The following is a 24504-nucleotide window of genomic DNA, read 5'->3' as shown; positions in this document are numbered from 1 at the left end:
ATCGTCTCTTTCCGCGCTCCGATTGGCCGCCCCGCCTGCCCGTCACGGCGGCGGCGGGGGCGGGAGCGACGCCTCGCCGCCACCGCCCATTGGGCCGCCGCCCGGTCCCGCCTCCCCGCGGCGGCTGCCGATTGGCGGAGGGGCCGCGCGAGGCGGGAGGGGGAGGCGGGGGCCAGGGCGGGGAGCGCGAGCGGGGCCGGCGGCGGCGGCGGGGCTGGGAGCGAGCGGCGGCGGCGGCGGCGAGCGGGTAGCGGGGGGCGGGGGGGGCGCGGGGCCGGGCCGGGGGGCGGGGGGGCCGCGGGGGGCGGGGGGGGCCTGGAAGGGCCCGGGCGGGGCCCGCGGGGTCGGGGCCGAGGCCTGGGGGGGGCCTGGGGCGGGGCGGGGCGGGGAGGGGCCGCGGGGGCCTCGTGCTCCCGGTGCCCCGCGGGGGGGGGGGGAGGCCCGGGAGCCCCGGCGGGGCCCGGCCGCGAGCCGCCGGTGAGGACCCGGCCGCGGGAGCAGGCCCCGGGGCTGTCCCCGGCCCCTCGGGAGCGCGGCGGGACCGGGGGCGCCCCCCCCCGGGACCCCCCCGGGCACCCCGAGCTCGCCCCTGTCCGGTGCCGGTGCCCGGCGGGGCCCGCAGGAGCCGGCCCGGGGCTGAGCTCCGGGCACCCAAACCGGGCTGTTGTGGGTGGGGGCGGCCCGGGGGGCGCGGGGCCCGGTGGCGGTGTTTGGTTGTTGTTGTTTGATTGCTTTGTTGTTGTTTTGTTGCTGTTGTGTTTTAACCCCCCCCTGCCCCCCCAGAAATGCTTTCTCTGAAGAAATACTTCACTGAAGGCCTCATCCAGTTCACCATCCTGCTCAGCCTGATCGGTGTCCGCGTGGACGTGGACACCTACCTGACCTCGCAGCTGCCCCCCCTGCGGGAGATCATCCTCGGGCAGAGCTCGGCCTACACCCAGACCCAGTTCCACAACCTGCGCAACACCTTGGACGGCTATGGCATCCACCCCAAGAGCGTAGACCTGGACTATTACTTCACGGCACGCCGCCTGCTCAACCAGGTCAGGGCCCTGGACAGGTTTCAGGTGCCCAGCACCGAGGTGAGCGCCTGGCTGGTGCACCGCGACCCCGAGGGCTCCGTGTCCGGCACCCAGCCCAGCGCCGGCATCGCCCTCGAGAACGGCGGCGGCCTGCAGGATGGGAGCGGCCCCGACGGCGGCGTGAGGGAGAGCGGGGCCGAGCAGGGCTTCGGGGAGGAGCTGGAGGACCTGGGAGCGGTGGCTCCCCCGGTGAACGGGGACCTGACCAAAGAGGTAGGCGGCTCCCCGGGCGCGTGGGGGGACGGAGGGGGAGCTCCTGGGGAGCTCGGGCCGGGCCGGCCCTCGCTGCTTCGGTGTCTGTCGGAGCTGAGCGGGGCTTTGCGTGTGCTTGGCGCGTGGGAGCTGCGGGCTCCTGCCCAGGAGCTGGTGGGGCCGAGGCACGGCGTGGTCACAGGCCCTGGGTGTGTGTGGGGCCGTTTTTGTCCTTTCTGTTGGCTTGGTTCTCGGTCTGAGAGTGGTACTGGAAAGGGAGAACGGGCCGGGGCCGGCGCCGCAGCGTGTGCACGTAGCTCTGTGTTGTGAAACCGATAAAACAACGCCGGGAAATAAACACAGGCGTTGGGTAACAGCCCCGGCCCAGGTGTCGGCGGGGTGGTTGGGTTACTCGGCTCTGGAGCTCGTCCAGGGGAGATGTTTATGGCTTGGTTTTCATCACAGAGGGGTGGGGAGAGGTGAACTGGAAAGTGGTTTATTTTTCTGCCTGGGCATAACCTTTCAGACGCTGTGACGCAACCGGGCCCTGGTCCCTGCTCGCTGCTGCTCTTGTTCCTTTTTGGCATGGGTTCTTTGTCGCGGCGCGCTCAGCCTCGACGTCTCCCCGGCCATGCTGTGAGCACGTTGGTGCCGCGTTGCAGCGCCGGCCGCTCCCAGCGCTGCTGGTGCCTCAGAAATCGGTCGGATCCGGGCTCAGGCGAGCTGCTGAGGAGTTGGGGCAGGGAGAGGGCAGGAGCCACCCCGCCGCCCTGCTGCCTGTCCCCAAAGGGTGCCGGGGGCTCTGCAGGGGGCTGCCGGGGCTGCTGTGAGCGCCCATCACGGGGCTGTGGCTGAGCAGGAGGCCGGGCACCGCGGACAGCCAGCGGCGTGAACCAGTGCTGGCCGGTGCTTCGGGTGGTGCTGCCGCAGGGCGAGTGGCCGGGGCTGTGGGACTGAGCCCCAACCCCTCGGGGCCCCGCGGCCGCTCTGGGGGGGGTCCTGGGAGGCGCCCCCAGGGCCGGGCGGCAGCTCCCTGCTGGGGAAGCTGCCGAGTGCCCTGAGCAAGGTCACGTGCGGCCTGCGGAACGGTGCCACCGCCTGCCCTTCCTCCTCCTCCTCCTCCTCCTCCTCCTCCTCCTCCTCTTCCTCCTCCCCTGCCCACGGCTCCTGGCTGGGGCCGCGCCTGCCCCAGAGCCTCGGAGGAACCGGGCTCAGAGTGGAATTCCCGGGGGGGGGGCCCGGGGGCAGCCCAGGCGGGCGGAGCACGGCTGCTGGGTGTCTGTGTCCGTCTGTCTGGGTGTCCGTCCGTCCTGCCGGGCGCGTTGAGGTGCGGGGGCTGCCCCGCCCGGCCCCCTCCCAGTCCTTAGCTCCAGGCTCAGGGCCCGGGGCGGCTCCGGTGGCACCGGGGCGGGGAGCTCCTGCCCGGCAGCCCCACCTCGGCACGGGCACGGCACCGCCTCCCCCCGGGGCTGGGCCTGTGCCTGCTGCCGGGACGCTCCAGAGCCCCGAGTCCCGGTTCAGGGCCCTGCCCCGGTGCCCACCCCCCCCGTGCCGTTGTAACCCCCCCCCCCCGCCCCCGCCGGGCCCGGCCCCGTTCTGCGCCGGGTGGGTGCGGGGCCGGTGCGGCCTCCCCGGGGCGCGGGGCTGGCTCCGGGCGGCGGCGGCTGGGGCCGGGCCGGGGCCGGGGCGCGGCCTCCCGGGGTCGGCTCCCGGTCCCGCGGGGCTCTGCGGGGACAAAGCCCCGGGCCCGGCCCCTCCCTGCCCCCTGCGGCGGGGCCGGTCCCGGGGATCCCGGCCCCGAGCGGTTCCGCGGGGACACCGCGGGGCGAGGCCGCGCCAACAACCGGCCCCGGGGCCTCCCCGCGGCCCAAGGTCACCGCGCCCGGTGCGGCCGGGGAGGGAGGGGGGGGGGCGCGGCGGGGCCGTTGTGGCCGCGGCCCCGGGGCTGCGGCGGCGTCCGCGGGGCGGGGGGGGCCGGGCCGGGGGGTTGGGGCCGGGCCGGGCCGTGCCGCAGCCGGGGGAGGCGGCGGAGGGGGGGGGGGGGGCGGGGGGCGGGCGGCTCCCCCCGGTCACCGGAGGGGCGGGGCCCCGCTGCGCCGCGGGGGGGCGGGGCGGGGCTGGGGGCGGGGCTCGGCGCCGCGCGGCTGCCGATTGGGCGGGGCGGGGGCTGCCGGCGGCGGGGATTGGCGGCGGGAGCGGGGCGGGGGCGGGGCGCGGCGAGGGGGCGGGGCCCGGCGGCGCCGCATCCCGGCGGGGCGGGGCGGGGCCCGGCGGCGCCGCAGCCAAGGTAACGGCGGGGGAGGGGCGGGCGGGGCGCGCCGCAGCCCGGCCCGGGCGGGCGGCGGGGGCCGGAGCGGGGCCGCGGGGCGGGGCGGGGGCGGCGGCGGCGGGGCCGGGGGCACCTGTGGCCGGCGGGACCGGACCGGACCGGGCGGCACCGGCGGGGAGCGGCTCCCGCCGCCGGCCGGGGATGCGAGCGCGGCGCCGCGCCCCGGGCAGCCCGGCCCGCCGCCCCCCCCGGGGAACATGAGCGGAGCGCGCCGCGGCCCGGGCGGCAGCTGGGGCCATGAGAAAGGTACCGGGGGGGCGGGGCGGCACCGGGGGGGTGCGGCCGGGACCGGCGAGGGGGCGGCGGGGCCGGGTGGGAGCGGGGCCGCCCGGGTTGCATCAGGTGGCGGCGGCGGCTGCGGGGCTGGTGGCGGCGGCGCTGCCCCTCCCCCCCCCGTCCCCTCCCCGCCCGTCCCCTCCCCGTATGCAAATGGCCGGGATCGCACCACGGGGCTGATGCAAGGCGGCCGCCGCGCCGCCACCGCCGCCACATTGGCCCGGCCGCCCCCTCGCCCTGCGCCGCCGCCGCCGCACCGGGGCCGCCCCCGCCATGGGGAGCGCGCCCGCACGGCCCCGCCGCAGCGGCAGAGGCAGGGGCCGGGAGCGGGGCCGGGGCCGGGGCAGAGCCGCCCCCGGGAGGCCGCGCCCCGGGCTGCGATGGGCAGCGGGCGCCGCGCCCCGCCGCAGGAATGGTGCGAACGGGAGCGGGGCCGGGAACGGGCTGGGGCCGGGGGCTGCCGGCCGGGCGCGGGGGGCCCCGGCCCGGCCCCTGCCCCAGGAAACCTTGTGTGCCTTTCAGGACATCGATCTGATTGACATCCTGTGGAGACAGGATATCGATCTCGGCGCTGGGCGAGAGATTTTTGACTACAGCCACCGGCAGAAGGAGAGCGAAGTGGACAAAGAGCTGAGCGATGGGAGGGAGCGCGGGGACGGCTGGCGGAGCGCGGGGAGCCAGGGCCTGGACAGGAACCTGCTAGTGGATGGCGAGACCGGGGAGAGCTTCCCTGCGCAGGTAACGCCCGTGGCCGTGCCTGTGGCGATGCAGCGCCCGGCTCCACGGCCCGCTGCCGGCGTGGTGGCATTGAGCGTGGCATTGAGCGTGACTTTGTGCGGGGCTCTGCAGGGCGAGGGCTGCCCGGAGGAGCCGGTGGAGGGAGGCGCGGGCTGGGCTGCCTGCAGGGCCGGGGAGCTGCGGCGGGGCGGGCAGGGTGACGGCCGTGGCGCTGCCGGCGTGGCGCTAGGACGAGGGCTGCTGGCTCGCGCTGTGCCTCTGGGCTGCGTGGCGAGGCAGTGGCGTGGTGCAGCGTAGGCAGGCGCAGTCCCCTCCAGCCTGAAACCGAGCGCTGGCGCTGGCAGGGGGTGAGGCTCGCGGGGAGCGCCTTCCCTTCCCTCCCCCGGCGCGCTCAGGGGCAGCGCTGACACTCTCCGGAGCAGGAGGATGGAGGCTGCGAAGCACTGGGTGGGGCCTCCGGCTCTTTTTGGATGCGCTGCAATAAAGCTGTGCTGTAGGAGCTTGTTTTTCATCACCACCTCCCTAATCCTGGGGCTACGATCGCTTGTGTTTTGCATCAGGTGCCTGGCGCGGAGGATCAGACAGCTCTGTCCCTGGAGGAGTGCCTTAGGCTGCTGGAGGCCACCTTCCCCTTCGGGGAGAACTCGGAGGTGAGCGGCGGTGGCTGCAGAGGGGGCGATGGCCGGCAGCCTGCGGACGGTGCTCGTTAGCTCCTGGGGTTTCAGCGCCTCTCGTGCCCCCAGCCCAGCCCGCAGAACGGGCAGCAAATCGGGTTAGGCTGCGTAAGGAGGCTCCAGGCATCACGCCCGCAAAAGTAGCGGCGGGGGGCGGGGGGTGGTCACAATTAATTAAAGACTTCTGGCTTTGCTTCTAATTAGTTCATAGCGAACTGCGGAGGAATAACTGCAACCGGTTCGCTTTGAACAAAGGAGCAGCAGTCGCCGGCGCGGAGGTGGAAGGGCACCCGGGGATGGCTGCCTTCCTGGCTGCTCAGCCGGGGACTGACTGTGCCTCACGTGGTTAGTTTCCAGCTGCAGATGTCTCCACCCTGAGCGAAGCTGTGCCCAGCGAGAGCCGGCCCGCGGGCATCCAGAGCAGCCTGCTGTCTCCTCTCCTCCCGGAGACCGAGTCTCCCTTCGACCTGGAGCAGCAGTGGCAGGACCTGATGTCTATCATGGAGATGCAGGTCAGCTCTCGCCGCGGCCGTGCCGTGGGACCAGCGTCCAGAGGCGGCTGCTGCCAGCCGGGGGGGATCCTGAGGGGTGTCTGTGGGGAGGTTTTTGTCCTTCCAGGCGCGTGTTTCGGCTCAGCTGCGTTTAAAGTCGCTTCGGCGGCTGTTCCAGCACCTGATTCCCGGAGAGCTGCAGGTTGGGGTTAGCAGCAGCTGCTCTGGTTCTGCCCCGGTCTGTGCAGTGACACCGTGTGCCCGTGTGGGTGTCGCTGGCAGCGTCGTCAACCTCCTGCAGCTGGCAGGCGATGCTGGGGTCACTGGAGACGTAGCTCCGGCTCCTTCCCTGGGATCTAGAAGCATTGTCCTCTCCTCCTTGGCGTGTGCTGGTGGTGAAGGGCACTGGAAAAGGCAGGGCTGGAGCGAGGTTTGTTCACCGAGGGCTTCCCGTCTCTTTCAGGCTATGGAAGTGAACAACACGACCGCTGAAACCCTGTACAACGGCACAGGCGGGGACCTGCTGGCTTCTAACTACAGCCTCGCTCCAAACACTCCCATCAATCAGAATGTCAGCCTGCATCAGGCCTCTCTGGGCAGCTGCTCCCAGGACTTCTCCCTCTTCAGCTCCGAAATCGAAAGCCCCTCCATGGCCGGCAGCTCAGCCCTGCTCCAGCTGGCGCCGGACAACTCCACCGGCCTCAACACCACCTTCAGCTCCACCAACCTGAGCGGCATCTTCTTCCCCCCGCAGCTGAACAGCACAGTCAACGAGACGGCCGGCCCCGAGCTGCCCGACCCGCTGGGCGGCCTGCTGGACGAAGCCATGCTGGATGAGATCAGCCTGATGGACTTGGCTATTGAGGAAGGTTTCAACCCGGTGCAGGCCTCGCAGCTGGAAGAGGAGTTTGACTCTGACTCAGGTCTTTCTCTGGATTCTGGCCACAGTCCCGCTTCTCTCAGCAGCTCAGAAGCCTCCTCCTCCTCTTCCTCCTCCTCCTCCTCTTCTTCCTCCTCTTCCTCCTCCTCCTCCTCCTCGTTTTCCGAGGAAGGAGCTGTCGGCTACAGCTCAGACTCTGAAAACGTGGACTTTGAGGAAACGGAAGGGGCGGTTGGGTACCAGCCCGAGTACAGCAAGTTCTGCCGCATGAGCTATCAGGACCCGTCGCAGCTCCACTACTTGCCTTACCTGGAGCACGTTGGCCACAACCACACCTACAACATGGCACCGGGGGCGCTGGATCCCGAGGAGCCCAAATTGCCCAGCGCGGGGAAGAAGAGCAGCAAGGAGAAACCGTCAGAGTTCCTGGACAAGCAGATGAGCAGGGACGAGCATCGAGCCAGAGCCATGAAAATCCCTTTCACCAACGACAAGATCATCAACCTGCCCGTGGAGGAGTTCAACGAGCTGCTCTCCAAGTACCAGCTCAGCGAGGCGCAGCTGAGCCTCATCCGAGACATCAGGAGGCGAGGCAAGAACAAGATGGCTGCGCAGAACTGCCGCAAGAGGAAGCTGGACACCATCCTGAACCTGGAACGGGACGTGGAGGACTTGCAGAGGGACAAGTCCAAACTGCTCAGGGAGAAGGTGGAGTTCCTCAAGTCCATCCGCCAGATGAAGCAAAAGGTGCAGAACCTCTACCAGGAAGTGTTCGGCCGCCTGCGGGACGAGAACGGCCAACCTTACTCCCCCAACCAGTACGCCCTGCAGTACGCCAGCGACGGCAGCGTCATCTTGATACCTCGCAGCCTGGCCGACCAGCAGGCCAGGCGGCAGGAGAGGAAACAGAAGGACCGGAGGAAGTGAGGGGGGCACGCGGGAGGAGCGGGAGACTCGCTCAAGGTAGAACTGGAGAAGGGCTGAGCCTGGAAGTGCTTAGAGGAACTTTCATGCCTTCTTATCCACTATATCTTCTCAAACATGACTGCTGCCGGTCAGTGTACAGGAGGGACTGCGGGCGCTGCACGCGGCGTTTGAGGGCTCCCTGCGGGGAGGGACGGGGAGGAGCGGACAGTGCACTGGCGAGCCCAGCACCTTCCACAGCCTGGAATCCTTTGAGCGCAGGAATCAAGCTGGCATCACTGGTGGGGAGATCAGCAGAGGCGGAAAAACTACTGTTAGAAACTGGCTTTAAGTAAGAAAGAGATTTAAGCAAATGAACTTAAGCTATAGGAGAGACATTTTTCTGAACTTCCAAAGTTCTGTGATTTCAGGTAGTTGGGTTTTTCTTTTTTTTTTTTTTTTCTTTTCCTGAACCAGTTTTGACATCGGTGTGTGTGATTCGACCTGACTTAATTCCAGATTAACCAACATCCCTTCCTAGATCAGACCAGTGCACACATGGAAACACACAAGTGGTGCGACTTCCATTAACCCTTTCCAGTCTGAGGGAGCTCAGGCAGGGCTGGGGGGAGAGCCATGGGTTCCCCGTGGGTTTAGGGTTCCCCATGCATGGTTTGGGGGCACCGAGCGGGGCTGTGAGGCCCTCCTGGGGGGCAGGAGGGGGGGGCTGGGAAGGGTTAAGAGGAGCGGTGCGCTGCGCATCCCCACCACACTCACAGAGCATGTCACTGCCGCGCCAGCCCCGTGCTGGGCTGCGTTAGCTGAGAAGGCACCGCAGTAGCCTGCATGCAGCCGCTGCCTTCTCCCACTGACTGGCCGAGGAACCGCTTTGGGGGGACGTGGGGAGGGTGGGGGCAGCCGGGGCCCGCGGGCGCGGGGCGGGTACAGCCTGAGGAGCGGCACCTTCCTCCCCCGGGCCGCGGGCTTGTCACTTCTAGAACTCGCCATCCGGTAGGATTCCCGTTCCTTACCCGCGCTTTGATTTTGTAGGGCTTCCGCCCTGTTTTCCCTATAGGGTCTAGAGTGCTTGTGTTGAGTAAAAGGGAGAAGCCCAAACGTTCAAAGCTGCTAAATGTTCTCTTTGCCATAAAGATTCAGTGTAACCGTGTGATCACATTATAGGATTCTCTTCTGTCCCTAGGTGTTGGTCTGACTTCCTTTGTTTTAAGGAGGGGGGTGGGGGTAGTGCCTTGATCACTGTTGGTCTCCGCCATGGAGACGATCCTAGAAGCTGTATTTACAATATAGCACAGCTGGGAGTGTACCGACTTTACCAGCAACTGAAAAGCTTAAAATGGCTTTCGGAGCCAGTCCTGTGCATGTGATACGGGGTGAGGGCGTAGCGCTGAGGGGAGCGGCGCGGAGACGCGGGTGGTAACGGAGGAAACCTGGTAATGCCAGAGGAAGCGAGCTGCTGCCGGGGGGGCTGGAGCAGCCCGGGGCAGCGCAGGGCTGCTGAGAAGGAAGGCGCCTGGCGTGGGCACACCTTTTCCAGGCTGTGGGGAAAGGAGCTGCGGCTCGGGGTGCGGCGTTGGGGGGGCCCCGAGGGGCGCGTGGCAGCCACGGCGGGGCTCCCCCATCCCGGACTCCTGCGACCCAACAGCTTTACTTACGCGTGAGATGAAGCACAAGTGGTGGCGATGTGGGTGTGGGGAGGTTGGAATGGAGCCCTGCGTGTATGTTTTAAATTATTTTACTCTTATATACTTTATTTTAATGATCTGTGACCTGTCAGGGAAAGAAGAGAGATTGTGTGAGCACAGGACAAAAAAATAAAACGGCTTATTCACTGTACAAGTATTTGGTTCATGTTTTTTATTTGCCTATTAGTATTTTTTTTAAGCTGAAGCATGTCAGGGAAACCAAACCCTTTCTGCCTGGGTCCTGCCCACCCCCAGCAGCTCCTGGCTCCCTCCGCTGTGCTGCAGCTGGGCGCAGGTCGGGTCTGCCTCCTGCTGCCCTGCAGGTACCGGCCTCGGGGAGGGGAAGGGGAAAGCCTCTCCTGGCTTGTGGAAGGGGAAAGAGGCTGGAGGCAGAGGGGTGCAGCCCCCCCTCACCCCCCCATGGCCCCAGGCTCCCAGAGGCGCTCCCCAGGGCGCACAAACGGGCACCTGGCCACAGCCCCGGGTTCAGCCACATCCAGGCCCCAGCACGGGGCTGGGCTGGTGGGGAAGCCCTCAGCCCCCCTGCCTTGGGGCTCACCGAGCAGTTTGCACCCGGAGCCGTGGGGTGTTAGTTCCAGCTGCCCCCCCAAGGCCCCGGTACCCCACCCTGCTGGCAGCAGGCACTGCCTTTCCCTCACCTGGCCTCTAGTGGGGGTGGGCAGCATTGGGTGCAGCTGCTCCTGAGCTCAGAACGAGCCTTAACCATGCAGAGCCCACCCCTGAAAGCCAGCAAGGCCCTCGGGGGGCACCAAAGCCGTGTCCCCCCCCTCCCAGGCCCACACCCATGACCGGTGCTGCTTTGCTGCCCTCTGGGCCTTCCACCGAGGCCTTCTTGGGGCAAACGCGGCTCCCCCGGGCCTGAACGTCCCCTGCAGGCCCGGCCCTTCCCTGCCTCCATTCCACGGAGCCGTTCGCCTGCTGCTGCCGGGAGCTGGGCGCGGAGCCCAGGCCAGCTCCACACAAGCGAACAGCTCAGCCAAGGGGAACGCAAAGCATTAAAATACTCGCTCGGAGGTGGTTCCAGTCTCTTCCCGGGCCCTGGGGGATTTATTTCAGCTCTTACTTCAGGGCCTGTTTTAGAACTTAGTATCGGCTTGCAAAGAAAACCAAAAAAAAAACCCCGGAGGATTTCCCCCGCCCCAGTGGCGCTCAGGGAAGGGCCCAGCCCTGCGTGGTGGGGGCAGCGGTGCTATTTCTGCCTCTGCAGAACAGGACCTTTGTGTCTGCTCCTGCTGGCAGCCCGCCCTCGCCCGCACGCCTCTGCACCTCCAGCCCCGCTGTGAGCCACAGCAGCTGCCCCGCGGAGCCGGAGGTGTCCCCATGAGCCGCCCTGGGCCCTGGCTCCCTGCCTGGACCCCGACCCCGGCTGTCGGGGGCCGTGAGGGGCTGGCCGGACGCGCGTTTGAGCGGCTCGCAGCAGCGCTGCCCCTTCCCCGGCGTGCCCCGCGCTGTCGGAGGTGCAGGCTGCCTGCCAGCCCCTAATCAGGTGAAGAGCAGACCTTTCATTTTCCGAGGCAGGAAGCACTCAGCCGCCAGCGGGGCCTCCTGCCTCTGATCTCGGCGAGCGCCCTGGATTTAACGAGCGTCCGGCTGTGGGCACCCCCAGCGCAGGCAGCAGCAGGCCCGGCCCAACCCAGCCCAGAGCGAGGAGCTCGCAGCCGAGCGGGGCAGATCCCGCACCCAGCTCCCAGGCACAAAGCACCCGCAGTGCCCACGGGGCCGGCTCCAGCTCCCCGGGCGGTGCCGCATCCCCCTCGCCCCCTGCCCCAGCCAGAGCCGTGGTGCCGGGGCCCCGCTCGCAGCTTCCCGTGGCCATCGATCGCCCCAGCGCCTCCCCGGGGAGCCGCAGCCCTCTTACGCTCAATTAAGTGGACGTTACTCCTTCCAACTCCAGTGATTAATACGGGTTTAATTGCTGCTGCTGCTGGGGCAGGGCAGGCATTTCCCCGCACCGCTGGGTAGGGGCCATGCGAGGAGCCCGGCTTTCAATGGGCTGCATAGTTTCGCAGCCCTAAGTGCTGGCAGGCGCTGGCAGAGCGGCCGAACACCACCCAAAACCTCCCTGCTGCTCCCTGCTCCGTCCCCCACCCTGCGAATGCTGGAACCTTCTGTGCCAGACAGCACCGTCCTCCTCGGGACAGTTCTGCCCCCGCCGCTGTCACCGCACGGCCTGGGCAGGGCTGGGCGGGTTTGGGTGGGTCCCTCCACAGGAGTTTGTGGCCTTCCAGCAAGGCCAAACCAAGCGTGAAGCGCTGCCCTTGCCATCTTCAGCCAGTCACCAGAACCAGTGCCAGAGCTTTAAAAACCCGTCTGTAAGCACAAAGTGCCAGGGTCTGCTCAAGGTCCGAGAACCGAAGGAAAGGGCACTTACCCGCCCCGCAGGGGAGCCCGGCGCCGGGGCAGCTGCAGCCACGCTTCCCGTTCAAGCAGGAATTTGGAGCACTTCAAACGGGTCCCAAAGCAGAGCTGCTCTTCTGGCCTGCAGGAGCCTCCTTGCCTCGGGCCTCTGGACACTGAGCTCCTCTGCGACACCTCTCTTCAGCCGGAGGTCACAGTGAGGCAGAAGCTGCTGCCGGCTGCTCCGAACCTCCCGTCGCTGCCGCCACCTAGATCAGAGCCAGCGGCCACCTCGGGCTGCATCAGAGCTACCCCTGCTCAGCACGAACCGCGACTGCAGGCTAACTGCCCTCCGTGACCTGCTCTACACCTCGGCACTGATCTCACGCACAAAGAGCTGGAGGAAGGAGCAAGGTAGAGAAGAAAAAAATCAGGATTATAAATCTAAAATTTTATTGAGACAAAAAACTGACGGAGCTTGGTATGAAGTTAAAATCCAAACACGTACTTTACATTTAAACAACGTTTTCACAGAAACCTAAACACATGCTTTAAAAAAAGGTTTGTACAATGCAAGTCTAGATACATACCACCCTACGAGGAGGTGCCAGGAGTCTGGTGGGGCTCATGACTCCAGACATTAAATAGTTCGGTATTTGTAATAAATTGGATTAAAAAAAAAAAAAAAAAAAACCCTCAGAAGATTCAGGGTAACTCATCTGGCACCAGCACCAACGTCTGGCTTCCTACAATCACTTGGTATGGGAGAACGTGGAATTGATTTTCCTTGTGCTGCTGTTGGTTTCCTCTCTCCCATGCGATAAAACTGCAGGGTTCCCCATGCTGCTGGCTGGACACTCAAATTAAGGTGAGAAAAGGAACAAGTAGTCAGAAGTCTCTCTCCCCCCGATTTTGAGAAATAGCACCTTGTAATGGAAAGAAGGGTAGAAAGGCTTTTAAGAGGTTAAAAATCCCTTCCTACCCCGCACCCCCCCCACCCCCCACATACAATGCATGTGTCAGTAACTGGCAGTTCTGCTTCAGGACAATACGAATCACAAGTTTGCATTTTCACAAGTCTCCCCTCTCCCCCCTCCCCCCCTAAAAACTGCTTCCAGGGCTTTGAGGACCTTGGCTCCAGAGCTTTGGACATTCACAGTTTCAGTCTCGTGTCAGTGTCCCTGTCTCCCTAGTTCTGTCATCAATACTGGGCTCTTTTTTTTTTTCTTTTTTTTTTTTTTTTTCCTGTTTTTCTTTTTTTGAACTCAGGTTCTAAAAAAGATCTGGAAATGATCTGGAACATTGTCACCAGACCTCATCTCCCTCCCTCCCCAATTAAACAAGAGACCGATTTCCCCACATCCCTCCCCCCAGCCCCCCCAAACCGATACACCAGTAAATAGCAAAAGAACAAAAAAAAAAAAAAAAAAAAAATCTACACACATGCTACGCCGTAAAAATGCAGAGTTAACACTATTGGGAAGAAGGCTGTGGGTTGCTGAGATGGTCTTTGAAGAACAAGCAGTATCCGTCTGCACTCCCTTTCCCCAGCCCACCCACCCCCAGTGCCAGTCCTCCGTGGAAGGGGCTTTGCCTCCTCTCCCACGAGCCGCAGAATGGACAGCCTGGAAACAAACATCTGCACCCCGCACCCCCCGCCCTTCCCTCCCCCCCCGTGAGCCGGGCTGCTTGGAATCTGTACGCAGCATGAAGCCGCACAAAGCCGTTGAGCAGCTGCAGGGCACAGAAACCATACTGGTCTCTTCAAAGGGCATCTTCTCCAGCCATCTCTACGCTCCCGACCGAGCCGAGCTGCGTTCTCTCCCTCCTGCTCAAACCCACAGTTCAGATCTTTACACAGAGGCTGGCCAGAGCGGGCGCCAGGGGTTAGTTCTTGTCCTCTTTCTTGTCATCGTCCTCCGAGGGGTAGGAATGCCATGTCAACCGCTCCTCATAGAACGAGATCACCACCTGGGGGCACTTGATGTTGGCTTCCTTGGCAGGGACCAGGTCGGCCTCGTCAGAGTTCTTCCTACAGGCCAGAGCAGAGGTGCAAGTTAGGGGGCTGCCGAGGAGAGGAGGCAGAAACGGAGACCGGAGAACATCAAGCAGCAGCTGGAAAACCGAGCGGTGCCCGGGCCGCTCGGGGGATCCTGGCAAACCCTTCCTGGGTGGCTCTGGAGCCGGGAGAAGCAGCACTGAGCCCGGGCTCTGCGTCGTCAGGCACGGGGACGGCAGCCGAATCGCAGCCCTGCCCCGGCCGCTCCGTGCTCCTGAGGCACCGCGGGAGGCGGCGGCTCCCCTGCCCGGCTGCCTCGGCTCCCACCTGCGCCAAGCCCAGCTCCACGACGGCCGACGGGGACGCGGTCATCGTCACGGCTCTCCTGGGGCGCAGCCGTCCGAGCTGCGGCCCGCACCACGACACCGAGCCCCTCTCTCGCCCCAAGCTCGCGCCTGCTGCGGGGACATCTTAAGAGCCGCGCAACCCCGAGGGCCCTACCTGCTCGCTTCACATCCACGTTAGCCTCAGCGCAGAGGGTCACCTCAGGCAGCAGCGCCATCGCAAGAGATCTCATGCCAGGTAGCAGGGACTCCCCGGGCGCAGGTCCTTCCCTCTCTGGCACAGAATAAGTGAAGAAATGACAGACACCAAGACGCACTCACCACTTCATCAGGAACATCAGCTCCCCGCTGGAGTCCGTGGCACCGATGATCCGTTCCGGCTCAAAGCCCCGGGCAAAGCCTCGCGGTTTCTCCGACTGCAAGAGACGAGTTCCCACTTGTAGCACCGAGGGGCGGCAGCCACAGCCCTGCTCCAGCTTAGGGACGCGCCGTGGGCTGCTCACAAAGGCACCGAGCTTCGGGCTGCAGGGACTAAGGGCAGCGGGGCGCCGAGCAGACAACGTGGGTGCAACTGCACTCAGCTGAGCTGCCCCGGGACAGCACACTCTGCTCATGCTGCAGAGATCGGATTGCCCAGGCCTGGCCACTCAAACCCGGGCTGGCCACGATCCAGCAGCTCCTGGGATGCAGAGGAGGCTGCACAGCCTTGTCCCAAGCAGCTATGAGCGCCCTGCGAGGCTCTGCTTCGCCTCGTTCCCTCTCCTGAATGGGCAACCCTGCCTCTCGCTTCATCCCCTGTGCGGATGTTCCAGAGCAGCTGCGGCTCCAGGCCTTTTTGGTTCAAGAACTGGTCTCAGTTCAGTGCTAGCACTAGCTCTGGGTTCTCTGTGCAGAGCTGGGGAGCCGAGCAGACACCCCACCCCGTCTCACCTCCTCCTTCTTCTTCTTTGGTTTGCTCTCTTCCCCTTTATCCTCTGTGTCAGATTCTGCTTTGCGTTTGCTCCCCTCGGACTTCTCGCTCTCATGGGCGGTTTTCTGGGACTGAAGGAACTCAGCGATGAGGTCTGGGCAGTCAAGGTTCTCCTCCGGCTCCCATGTGTTATCCTCACTGCAACCACAGACAACGGCCTCGGTTTACACACAAGGACCACGCACAAAGCCCCAGACACCAGGGCGAGCAGAAACGCGGAGGGAAGCAGCAGGACGATGGTGTCCTCGCCCCACGGAACAGGGCAGGGATGCCAGGGGCCAGGGCAGGTGTTTCCCTTCTCAGGAAAGGAAAAGCAGCTCATTTTACCCAGCCGCTTGTTTCACACTCCGTTGAAGGGGTGGAAGCCCCACTAGGCTGTGCTCACAGCACCCCGATTAGAGCTCAGGCCGTTGAGCCCGGCCTTTCTGTTACTGTATGTATAATTCTGACTGCTCTTGACCTGGTAGCTCCATTTTACAGACAAGGAGGCCTGGGGAGATGCAGCCAGCTGCTCGGAGAGCTCCGGGAGCTGACAGCAGAGCCGCTCCCAGCAGCACAGCCCAGCGCCCGCCCCGCAGCCACTTACTCGGAGAAGCCTTTCCACTTCAGCAGGTATTCCACCTTGCCCTTCACCACCCGCCGGTCCAGGACCTTCTCCACCACATATTCCTCCTCCTCTTCCTCTAAGACCTCTTCCACTTTCTTCTTGTTCTGTTTTTTTCCCATTGTGCTGGCCAGTTTTTCGGCTTGTGGGCGACGCTGCTGGAAGGGGAGAGGAAACAGGCTGTCAGGGTTGGGTGGGCACAGGCCCAGCACAGCACCCAGCTGTGCTCGGAGGGGAGAGGTGCCCACAAGGCGGGCAACGAGCTCGGTGATGGGCCAGGAGGGCCCTGCCTGGCGGGGACAATCGGGGACCTCCAGGAGCTGCTGCCTTCACGCGGTGCCTTCTGACGCAGCCTTGGCCCTCCCGTGTCCCCTGCACCTTCCGTCACCCCCAGCACCCTGCCCGACCCTCCCCGTGCCCCGTCGGGCGCTGTCCTCGTTTCCCACACACCCCTCACACCCCAGCGCTGCCCCCGGCCTCCAGAAGCGAGGCAGCCCCCCTGTCAGCTGCCCCCGCCCTGCTGAGCACCCCCCCCGTCTCTTCCCTCTGTGCCCCTCAGCTCTCCGCCCTTCCCTGGCTCAGCTCAGACAAACCCCGCAGAGCCGCCCTGCAGCTCGCTGCTGACATTAATTAGGGGTTAATGAATGGTTGATCCCCGTTAAACACAAGGCACAGCCCCCAGTCCTGAGCTCCCCTCGTCCCTTCCTTTGGGGGTTCAGGTACACGCACGCGAGGAGACCCACCTCGCTCACCGCCCCTACAGGTGATTTTTCCCAGCCTCCTTGTCTTTGAGCTGTTTCACAGCCAGCACGGGGACAGCCCCCGGCACCCCGGGCACCCCAGGACGCTCCTCAGGCTCGGGAGGAGCACGGAGCCCCTCACCTGCAGCCCCAGCAGCAGCTCCTGCTCCACGCAGAGCAAGGCGCACCGATACGGACCGACCCGAGGGCCAGGAGGCTGCATAAATTTTGCATAAAACCTACACAAATCGGGGCTATTTCACCAGGCACGACACAAACACTGCGGGTTTGCACCAGCTGAGGGGTGAGGAGCCCCCAAGCCCCCCCGAGCAGCAGCAGGGAGCTCCCCCCAGGCGGGCGCTGCTGCTCCCGGGCCCTTCATTGACCAAACACCCCCAGCCCGCACCCAGCTCCCGGTGACCAAGTTTTCCTGCCCGGTCCCTCAGGGGAAAAGCAAACGCTGCCGGCAGGCACCGGGCCGGGGCCATGCAGGGGCTCTCCCCTCCCGAGGCCTCCTCTGGGCCGTGGCGGGGCCCAAACAATGCGGAGCCAACGCCAGCGCCTAATCCCCAGGCCGGAGCCAGCGCTGCCGCAGGAAGCCGGGGTCGGGTTTCACTCTGGAATTCCTCCGGCGGCTCCTTCCTCCCCTCCTGGCAGCTCCTTCCTCCCCTGTCCTCCCCGCTCCGTGGCTGAGGAGGCTCCTCGAGGCAGCCCTGTCCCGGCAGGGTTTGTGGGGCACCGGGCACCTTCCCGAAAACGCCCAGCACCGAGGCAGCGAGCAGGGCAGGCAGGGGAAGTGGAAGCAGAGGGGCTCGGAGCAGTGCAGGCACCAACCGTGCTGAGGAGCCACCGAATATTGCGGGGAGGGCAGAGAAGATGCAGATGTGAGGGCAGGAGCCCTGGGGAAGCCCTGCCAGAGGGAGACAGGGACAAACCGCAGGGGGCCACGAGCACACAGCAGCTCCGGGCCCGCTCTGTGCAGCACGGGCTGGGCCTGGCCCTGCTCCTGGTCCTGTTCCCAATCCTGGCCCTGTTCCTATTTCCCGCTCCTGCTCCTGCCCCACTGGCCGTGCTCCTGGCCCTGCTCCCGCAGCAGCCAGGAGGGTGCCGGGGGGGTGTGTGAGGGCCGCAGCCCCTCGCGGTGCCAGCCCCGGTTCCAGCCGTGGAGGCGCAGCAGGGGCGAGCTGCGGCCCAGGAGCATGACCCAGGGACTCCAGCCCCAGCGAGGTGAGGGCTTCGCGCTGCCTCCACCCACAAAGCTCCCGGGCTCTGCCCTCGCCCCAGCCCAGGGCTGCCTTTGTGGAGCCCTTGACAAGGATTTCAGCCTTCTGCCACCGGGAACAGCCGAACCCAGAGCCCCAAACCCACCTCAGCAACACCCGGAGTGCCGGCCGGCGCCTGCTCCCCGGAGAACGCAGCAGAGCTCAGTCCCCGAGGACTGGGGAAGGCAGCGCCGCGAGGGCTGGCCACAGGCGGGCTCCTGGCCCCGGAGCTCCTAAAGAACGCCTCGAGCTGGCACCGAGCTCCTCACGGAGGTGCAGGACTGGGCCGTGGCCCTGCCTGGGCCGTCTGAACAGGGCAGGCAGCTCCTCTTGGCTGCGGGACCGCTCACGCCTAAAGAATTTGGGGGTGGATCCTGGGCCCAGAAGGGACCTTGCGAGCAGCACGCTGCTTCCCGGAATTCAGCTCCAGAAGGCTGATTTCTGGTCCTGCCCTAAACCTTCCCCTTTGCATCTGCTGCTTCTTACCTAACGCCCAAGGCACAGCTGAAACCCTTCGTGAAGAGGAAAACAGAGGAGGGAAAGATCGGAAGAATGACTTCTTGGTCTGCGGCTAGGAGGAAAAGGATCCGGGACACACCTAAGCCACTTGAAAAGAATTCAAACTGCAGCGGAGAGCCAGGAGGGAGGAGGCCCAGCACCGAGGTGCACACAGCAGCCTGCTCGGGACGGGAGCAGCGGGCAGGGGAGCGAGGGGCAGAGCTGAGAGCAGATCCCTGGGCTCAGGTCCCCTGGGGGCACCACATCCAGGCGGCACCACGGCCACCGGCCCTGCAGCGATGCTGTGAGGGTGGCGAGGAGCTGCCCAGCACCGTTAGCTCGGGGGACACCCGGGCACGGGGAGCGCGGGGACCCAGAGGCTCGGTCAGAGCCCGGAGCAGCCCCGCGAGCCGCATCCCACGGGGCTGACAGCGCAGCTCGGCTCTGAGGAGTCTGAAACTTCCAACGCTTCCTCCTCCCGCCCGCCTCCGACCCGCCAGGAGCGCTCCTCTCCTTAAGGGCCTCCGAGCTCGCCCGGCGCACACGGGGCCGGCAGCGGGGAGCAGCGCTCGGAGCCTCGCGCCCCAGAACCGGACCCCGACCGCAGCAAAACATCGGGGGGGGGGGGAAGGAGCCAAAGCCTGGAGCCTCCGAGCGGGGCCCAAAGCGCCCAAAAGCCGCAACCGCCGGGCAGAGCCAGCCCGGGGGGGGGAACCGGGGCAAAGCTCGGGGAGACGGGGACGGGGCGGGGGGGGCCGGGGGGGGCTGCGGGGCTCCGCCGGGCTCCAGCGCGGGGCCCCCGGGCCTGGGGCGGCCCCAAACCCTCCGGGGGCTGCCCGGGGCCGTTGGCCGGGCCCAGCCCCACCGGCACCGGGGCCTCGGGGCCGCCCCCAGCGCTGCCCCCGGCCCCCCCCCCGGGGTCTCGGAAGCCCCGGGACGGAGCCGCCGCCCCCAGCCCCGGGGCCGCCCCCCCGGGCCTCCCTCAACCCCGATCCCCCCCCGGCCCCTTCCCCCCCCCTCCACAGCCCCAACCCCGGTCCCGGCCCCCCGGGGGCCCCCCGGGGCTCCCCCCCCGTCCCCGCCGCCCCCCCCGTCCCGGTGCCGCCCCCCCCGCTCCCCCCCCGCCCCCCTCGCACCTCGCCCAGCGCCGCCAACGGCTCCGAGGAAGCGGCTGCGGGCGGCGGGGGGGGGCCGGGGGGGGCCGGGCCGGGGCCTGGCGCGCGCCGTCCGCCTCCGCCGAACAAAAGAGCCCGGCCAGCCCCGCTGCCCGCCGCGCGCAACGCGCCTGCGCCGCGACCCGCGCCCGCCGCGGGGCACGCTGGGAGCTGTAGTCCCCGCCGCCGGGCGGGGCGGGAGGAGCCGAAGCGCCGCGGGGCGCCGCGGGAGTTGTAGTCCGCCGCCACCGCCCGCCCGCCGCCCCGCGGGACTCTCCGCCCCGCCGCCGTGCGCGGAGACGGGCGGCCGGCACCGGGAGGGGCGCGGAGAGGCGCGGCGGGGCCCCGCGGGGCGGCCGCTGGTGGCCGGAGGGTGCGGGCCGCGCCCCGGCGCCTGAGGCGCGGACTCCAGCTCCCATCATGCCCTGCGCCGGAAGGGGAAACGCGGCCCTGGCTATAAGGCCGCCGCGCCGCCGTGAGGCTTAAAGGGGCCGCGTCCTGCGCGAGGAGGTGAGGGGGGGGGGGGGGGGCGGGGGCAGCTCGGGGGGGCCGGGCTGGGCTGGGCCCCGCAGCCCCGGGCAGGGACGCGGGGAGGGCCCGGCCCGGCCCCGGTGCCCCCAGCCCCGGTGCGGCCTTGTCGGGCCCCCCCCGGCCAGGAGCGGGAGCCGGGCCCGGCCCGGCGGGGGCTCCACGGGGGGGCCCGGGGGGGGCTGGGCCGTGTCCCCCCCCCCCCCCCCGCCCGGGGCCCATCCCCCCCATCCCCGCAGCGCTGGCTCCGGGCCGGGGCCGGGGCCGGGGCCGGGGCGGGGCACCGGGAGCTGCCCGCGGCGGGACGGGGCCGTGGGAGCCCTCGGCAGGGCCCGGAGCCGGGTGCGCGGCCTCGCCTCACTCCGTGCCCTGTCCCCGTGCAGATGATTCCCGCTGGGCTCGGGCTCTAGGATGTTGGAGGGCCGCGAGGAGGTGAGGGGCGGGGGGGGGCGGTGGGGGGCCGTGAGGGGCCGTGAGGGGCCTTCGGACCCGGTGTCAGCTCCGGGGCTGGAGCTGGGCAGCGCGGGTGTGAGCAGCCTCGGGCTGAGCACCACGGAGAGGGGCGCTGGGCGCTGGGCAGGGCCGGGGGGCGGCTGGTGCTGAGGGTGGAAGGGGCCGGGGGCTCCCGAGCTGCCCATGTGGGCGTTGTGCTGCCGGGGGCAGGGCAAGCGGCACGGGGCGGGGGGCACCGACCCCCACGAGGGGGGCGATGCTGGGGCAGCCTCTGGGCGCTCAGGCAGCGTTTGTGCCGCAGGAGCTGACCACGGTGCGTGTCCAAGACCCCCGGGTGCAGAACGAAGGCTCCTGGAACTCCTACGTGGATTATAAAATCTTCCTCCACGTAAGCTGTGGCTGCTGCGGGGGGGTGGGGTGGGGCGGGGTGGGCTGCACAGCTCAGCCGTGCCGGGCGGGAGGCTGGGGAGCGGAGCTGCCAGGCCCCGTGTGGTGGTGCTGAGTGGGGACGGGAGGAGCAGGGCCCTGCCTGCCCCCAGGGGAGCCCTCACCCAGCCCCTCCCTGCCTCTGCGGCAGCCCCGCGTGGTTGGAGATCGGCTCCTCACGTCTTCAGTGCTCCCCAAGTGCTGCGGGGGGATCCATAGCCACTGAGCTCAGGGGTTTGAGCGGCTGAGACCCTGCCCTGGCCTGCCTTGCCCTCAGGATTATTTTGTGCTTTTGTTTCTGTTTTTGCAGACCAACAGCAAGGCCTTTACTGCCAAGACCTCATGTGTGCGGCGCCGGTACCGTGAGTTCGTGTGGCTGCGGCGGCAGCTCCAGAAGAATGCTGGCCTGGTGTAAGCCCTGAGCTCCCTGCTCCCCCCCCCCTGGTTCCACAGCCCTGGGGATCCCCCAGGCTCCCTGAACAGACCTGGATAGGAACATTGGGGGGGGGGGCTTTCCCCAGACACGGGACCCTGCAGCCCTGGCCTCCAGCTGCTGCCAGCCGTGTCCCATCTCTGTGCTCTGACCCTGAGCTGCGGCACCTCTCTTCCTGCAGGCCCGTCCCAGAGCTGCCTGGGAAATCCGCCTTCTTTGTGGGCAGCACGGATGAATTTATTGAGAAGCGGAGACAGGGGCTGCAGCAGTTCCTGGAGAAGTGAGTGAGGCTCCTGCACACACCTCTGCGAGGGCTGGGCGGGGCAGAGCAGGGGATGCTGCTGGCCGTGTGGCGGAGCCGTGGGGGTCACCCTGGCGGCGTGGGGCGTGCGAGCCGTTGGGCAGGCTCTGCGTGCTCCCCGGGGCCGCCCTCGCTCACCCTGCCCTCTCCTCGCGCAGGGTCGTGCAGAACGTGGTGCTGCTCTCAGACAGCCGGCTGCACCTCTTCCTGCAGAGCCAGCTCTCGGTGCCCGAGATAGAGGCGTGCGTGCAGGGCCGGGGCACGCAGACGGTGACGGACGCCATCCTGCACTACGCCATGTCCAACTGCGGCTGGGCGCAGGAGGAGGAGAGCCGCCCCGCGCTGCTGCCGGGGGGGGCCCTGCGCGGCAGGTAACGGGCAGGGGAGGGAGAGGCCGAGCTGAGGGCATGCGGCGGGGCAGAGCCTGGCTCCCCTGCGGTGCCTGGAGCTGCTTTGTGCTGGCCTGAGCAGACCTGGTGCATGGCAGCGCTGCGAGGTGGCTGGGGACTTGCTGCCTGCACCTCCCCTCCCCTCGCCTGCAGGGCTGGCTGCAGCCCGGCTCGGAACGGTCGCTGCCTGGGCAGGGGTTCCCCCAGTAGGGAACAGCCCCTGCTGTGACACGAGGAGCTGCCAGGCTTTGCAGAGCCCCCTGGGTGCTTCTGAGCTGCCTGTCCCGACCTTGCTGCAGTCCTGTAAGCTGAGCAGGCGGGGTTCCTGCAGTGAGGGGAGCAGGGCTGCCTGTCCCGGGCTGTCACCAGCATCTCCTGTAGAGCCCTGGGGGCTGCCAGCAGGGTGACCTGCTCTGGCCGTGGCCGGGGCTTAGTGGGGAAGAGCTGAGTCTCCCAGAGCTTAAGCTGCGATTTACAAACGTCTTCGGATGCTTTCCTCCCCTAATCTCTGTGCCGAGGAGCCTCTGAGGCTTTCACAGTGTGGGCTTTGCACGCGTTGTCCGGGTGCCTGCAGCGTGCCTAAGGAGGTTCTGCGATTCCCCATCAGCCGCAGAGCCCTGTTCAGGTTAAAGGGAGGGGTTTTCGGGAGGGCAGCAGCCCAGGCTACCTGTGGGTGTGCGTGGCGTGGCTCCGTGCAGCCGCCTGCACCCTGCTGCGGGGAGGGGAAGCCACCCTGGCTGGGCAGGGGGGGCTGTGCCACGGGGCTGGGGGGAGCAGTGGGCGCCCTGCCCCTTCCCCAGGTCCCCACGCTCTGACCTCTCTCCCCGTGCTCTCCTTTCAGCTGTGCCAGCCTGGGGGGCCCGCAGGGGCCCGGCTGCCTGGAGCCCCTCCCGCACTGGAGCGACTTTGGCATGGACGAGAGCTGCTCGGACAGCCCGGCTGAGCCGGCCGAGCCCTTGGGCGGACCGCAGGAGGGGCAGTGAAGGGCTCTAGCGACCTCGCCTGCCTTCCCCGGGACCTGCAGCCCTCGCTGGCGGAGGGCCCGCCGGCTGAGCCGGGGGGATGGCCGGGCTGGGGCTGCACTGGGAACACAGCCTGGTCCTGGCTCTGTGGGGTCTGGGGCTCCTGGGCTCTCTCCTTGCTGCCTCTCAGCTGTCCTCGATGTCCCAGGCAGCGTGTTCGTGTGGCTTTTCTCTTCCGAGAGGAGATTTAGTGATTAGTGAAACCTGTGTTTGTTGTTCCCACGACCTTTGCTCTCTGTGCGGAGCAGCAGCAGCTCGGGCAGGCTGCAGTGGCAGCAGGGCCCGAGGTTCCGGGCAGGTCCCTGGCGTGTGGAGCCCCGGACGGGTTCATCCCCTGTCCCCTCTGCCTGGAGGCTGCGTTGCCCCGCTGACAGCTGCCCCGTGCAGCTCCTGGGGCGCTGCTCTCAGCTGCACGGAGCCCACCCGCAGGCTGCATCCCCTGCCCACACCCGGGGGCTCCTGGCAGTGTTTGCCCCCTGGGCTGCTCACAGCTGGGCCAAATGGCGGTGAGACCCCCGGGGCTGGGGTTCCGTTTGTCTCCCCAAGGTGTTTGTGGGGCCGCCCCTTCCAGCTGGGATCCTGCAGGAGAGCAGAGCTCAGCGCAGGGTTGCCACACACAGTGGGGAATGGGAATGACAAGGGGAAGGGACTGGGGGTCTCACAGGCAGGGCACAGTTTGCTGGGGGCAAAGCAGCGTGCAACGGCCTCGGGGTCGGTGTCTGGCAGCGCTTGGGCTCTGCTTACTCCTGCTGCTGCTCCCTGTGCTCTCCTGCACCTTTTCCTCTATCCTGAGCACTGGTGGAGGCAGAGCCGACGTGCTCTGACTTGAAATAAAACGAAGTAGAAGAGACTTGCTGGTTGCTGGCAACGTCTGTCCTCGCTGCGTGGGTGGAGGGAGCCAGGCTAATTGTAGCTCGATGGCTTCGGGGGAGAGAGCCGCTGATTGCACCTCGCCTGCCGTGGGGCTGCTGCGCCGAGGGGCCCGACCCTGCCAGGGGCAGCTCAGCCCTGAGCAGAGGGGCCAGGGGGTCTCCGAGCCGGCACAGGGGGAGCTGCGGGGTGGTGGCAGGGGACACACGGGGGGAAGGGGCTCCGCCGTGGCTCTGGGGCGAGTTCCCTGGTGCTGGGCCTGCCTGGGGGGCTCTGCACCCGCACGGGGAGGGGGCTCCTTGGGGAGGGGGGGGGAGGGCTGGGAACCCACCGCAGCCGAAATGTCAGGAGAAGTTCATTGCGAAGGCTGCAGCTGCCGGAGTGCCGGGGAGCCGCTGCCATTGGCTGCCCTCCCTCATCCATATTCATGGCTATTCATGAGCCTGCGGCTCCAAATGGCGCAGCTGGGAGCCCAGCTGTGGCCACCGACCCTCCCCTGCGCCCACCGACCCTCCCCTGCGCCCACGCGTGCCCTCGCCCACGCGCCGCATCCCGCAGCGCTGCTCCCTTGGCAGGGCCGTGCCCAGCCCTGGCTCCTGCAGCCCCCAAGCGGGGTTTGAGCCAGGAGCTCAGCCCGGCAGCGCTGCCCTGCTCGGGGCACCCTCTGCTTGTGCCGTGCCAGGAGCCGGCCCCGGGGCTTCCTTCTGAGGGGGCTCGGGGCTGGGGCAGCCGCTGGAGCCAGGGCTCGGTCCTGGCGCCGCGCTGGGGCCTCCTCGTGCTGCGGGTGCCCACCCTTCCCCCCGGGGACGCAGCTGCTGCCCCAAAGCTGGCGGCGGTTCAGAGCCAGGCGGAAATTATTTTTAGCGGTGTTGATCAGCTTCACAA

General features: G+C 67.3%; 3 protein-coding genes across 11 annotated transcripts; 2 read left to right on the top strand and 1 right to left on the bottom strand.

Annotated features, from left to right (window-relative positions):
* Positions 1-91: 91 nt before the first annotated feature.
* On the top strand, positions 92-9422 carry NFE2L1 (NFE2 like bZIP transcription factor 1). Of its 4 annotated transcripts, none has more exons than XM_068660660.1 (6): positions 92-247; positions 784-1295; positions 4435-4617; positions 5178-5267; positions 5642-5803; positions 6246-9422. In XM_068660660.1, exons 2-6 carry the CDS (start codon positions 786-788, stop codon positions 7587-7589), a joined length of 2289 nt encoding a protein of 762 aa, XP_068516761.1. In that variant the 5' UTR covers positions 92-247; positions 784-785; the 3' UTR covers positions 7590-9422. The 4 variants fall into 4 exon arrangements, with proteins under 4 accessions (XP_068516761.1, XP_068516759.1, XP_068516762.1 ...); XM_068660658.1 differs by having other exon boundaries at positions 4402-4617; XM_068660659.1 differs by lacking the exon at positions 92-247 and adding an exon at positions 377-477 and having other exon boundaries at positions 4402-4617.
* Positions 9423-12056: 2634 nt separating this feature from the next.
* Positions 12057-19332, bottom strand: CBX1 (chromobox 1). 3 transcript variants are annotated; one of them, XM_068660703.1, is made up of 5 exons: positions 19180-19332; positions 15526-15701; positions 14900-15077; positions 14291-14385; positions 12057-13658 (listed from the first exon to the last, which is right to left on the bottom strand). In XM_068660703.1, the coding sequence occupies exons 2-5, from the start codon at positions 15663-15665 to the stop codon at positions 13514-13516; spliced, it is 558 nt and encodes a 185-aa protein (XP_068516804.1). In that variant the 5' UTR covers positions 15666-15701; positions 19180-19332; the 3' UTR covers positions 12057-13513. The 3 variants fall into 3 exon arrangements, with proteins under 3 accessions (XP_068516804.1, XP_068516803.1, XP_068516802.1); XM_068660702.1 differs by having other exon boundaries at positions 15526-15698; positions 19180-19326; XM_068660701.1 differs by lacking the exon at positions 19180-19332 and adding an exon at positions 17652-17945.
* SNX11 (sorting nexin 11) lies at positions 18052-23599 on the top strand. Of its 4 annotated transcripts, XM_068660694.1 has the most exons (7): positions 19605-19707; positions 20109-20157; positions 20480-20566; positions 20915-21015; positions 21219-21317; positions 21497-21709; positions 22569-23599. In XM_068660694.1, exons 2-7 carry the CDS (start codon positions 20137-20139, stop codon positions 22708-22710), a joined length of 663 nt encoding a protein of 220 aa, XP_068516795.1. In that variant the 5' UTR covers positions 19605-19707; positions 20109-20136; the 3' UTR covers positions 22711-23599. The 4 variants fall into 4 exon arrangements, with proteins under 4 accessions (XP_068516793.1, XP_068516795.1, XP_068516796.1 ...); XM_068660692.1 differs by lacking the exons at positions 19605-19707; positions 20109-20157 and adding an exon at positions 18052-18208; XM_068660693.1 differs by lacking the exon at positions 19605-19707 and having other exon boundaries at positions 19861-20157.
* Positions 23600-24504: the final 905 nt, after the last annotated feature.

The sequence above is a fragment of the Anas acuta genome, chromosome 25 (assembly GCF_963932015.1).
Source record: "Anas acuta chromosome 25, bAnaAcu1.1, whole genome shotgun sequence".
Lineage (NCBI taxonomy): Eukaryota > Metazoa > Chordata > Aves > Anseriformes > Anatidae > Anas > Anas acuta.
The sequence above is the reverse complement of the archived record's forward strand: the minus strand, read 5'-3'. Positions and strand labels throughout refer to the sequence as shown.

What these genes read in the sequence shown, in the direction of transcription:
- NFE2L1 (XM_068660658.1), top strand. Translation starts at nt 786, where the DNA reads ATGCTTTCTCTGAAGAAATACTTCACTGAAGGCCTCATCCAGTTCACC. An exon ending in ACGGGGACCTGACCAAAGAG is followed by an intron (nt 1,296 to 4,401) that starts GTAGGCGGCTCC and finishes TGTGCCTTTCAG; the next exon opens with GACATCGATCTGATTGACAT. An exon ending in GGGAGAGCTTCCCTGCGCAG is followed by an intron (nt 4,618 to 5,177) that starts GTAACGCCCGTG and finishes GTTTTGCATCAG; the next exon opens with GTGCCTGGCGCGGAGGATCA.
- CBX1 (XM_068660703.1), bottom strand. Translation starts at nt 15,665, where the DNA reads ATGGGAAAAAAACAGAACAAGAAGAAAGTGGAAGAGGTCTTAGAGGAA. An exon ending in CAAAGAAGAAGAAGGAGGAG is followed by an intron (nt 14,386 to 14,899) that starts GTGAGACGGGGT and finishes CGTCTCTTGCAG; the next exon opens with TCGGAGAAACCGCGAGGCTT. An exon ending in CTGATGTTCCTGATGAAGTG is followed by an intron (nt 13,659 to 14,290) that starts GTGAGTGCGTCT and finishes TCTGGCCTGTAG; the next exon opens with GAAGAACTCTGACGAGGCCG.
- SNX11 (XM_068660692.1), top strand. Translation starts at nt 18,098, where the DNA reads ATGACTTCTTGGTCTGCGGCTAGGAGGAAAAGGATCCGGGACACACCT. An exon ending in GGAGGAGGCCCAGCACCGAG is followed by an intron (nt 18,209 to 20,479) that starts GTGCACACAGCA and finishes TTTGTGCCGCAG; the next exon opens with GAGCTGACCACGGTGCGTGT. An exon ending in GGGGGGGCCCTGCGCGGCAG is followed by an intron (nt 21,710 to 22,568) that starts GTAACGGGCAGG and finishes CTCTCCTTTCAG; the next exon opens with CTGTGCCAGCCTGGGGGGCC.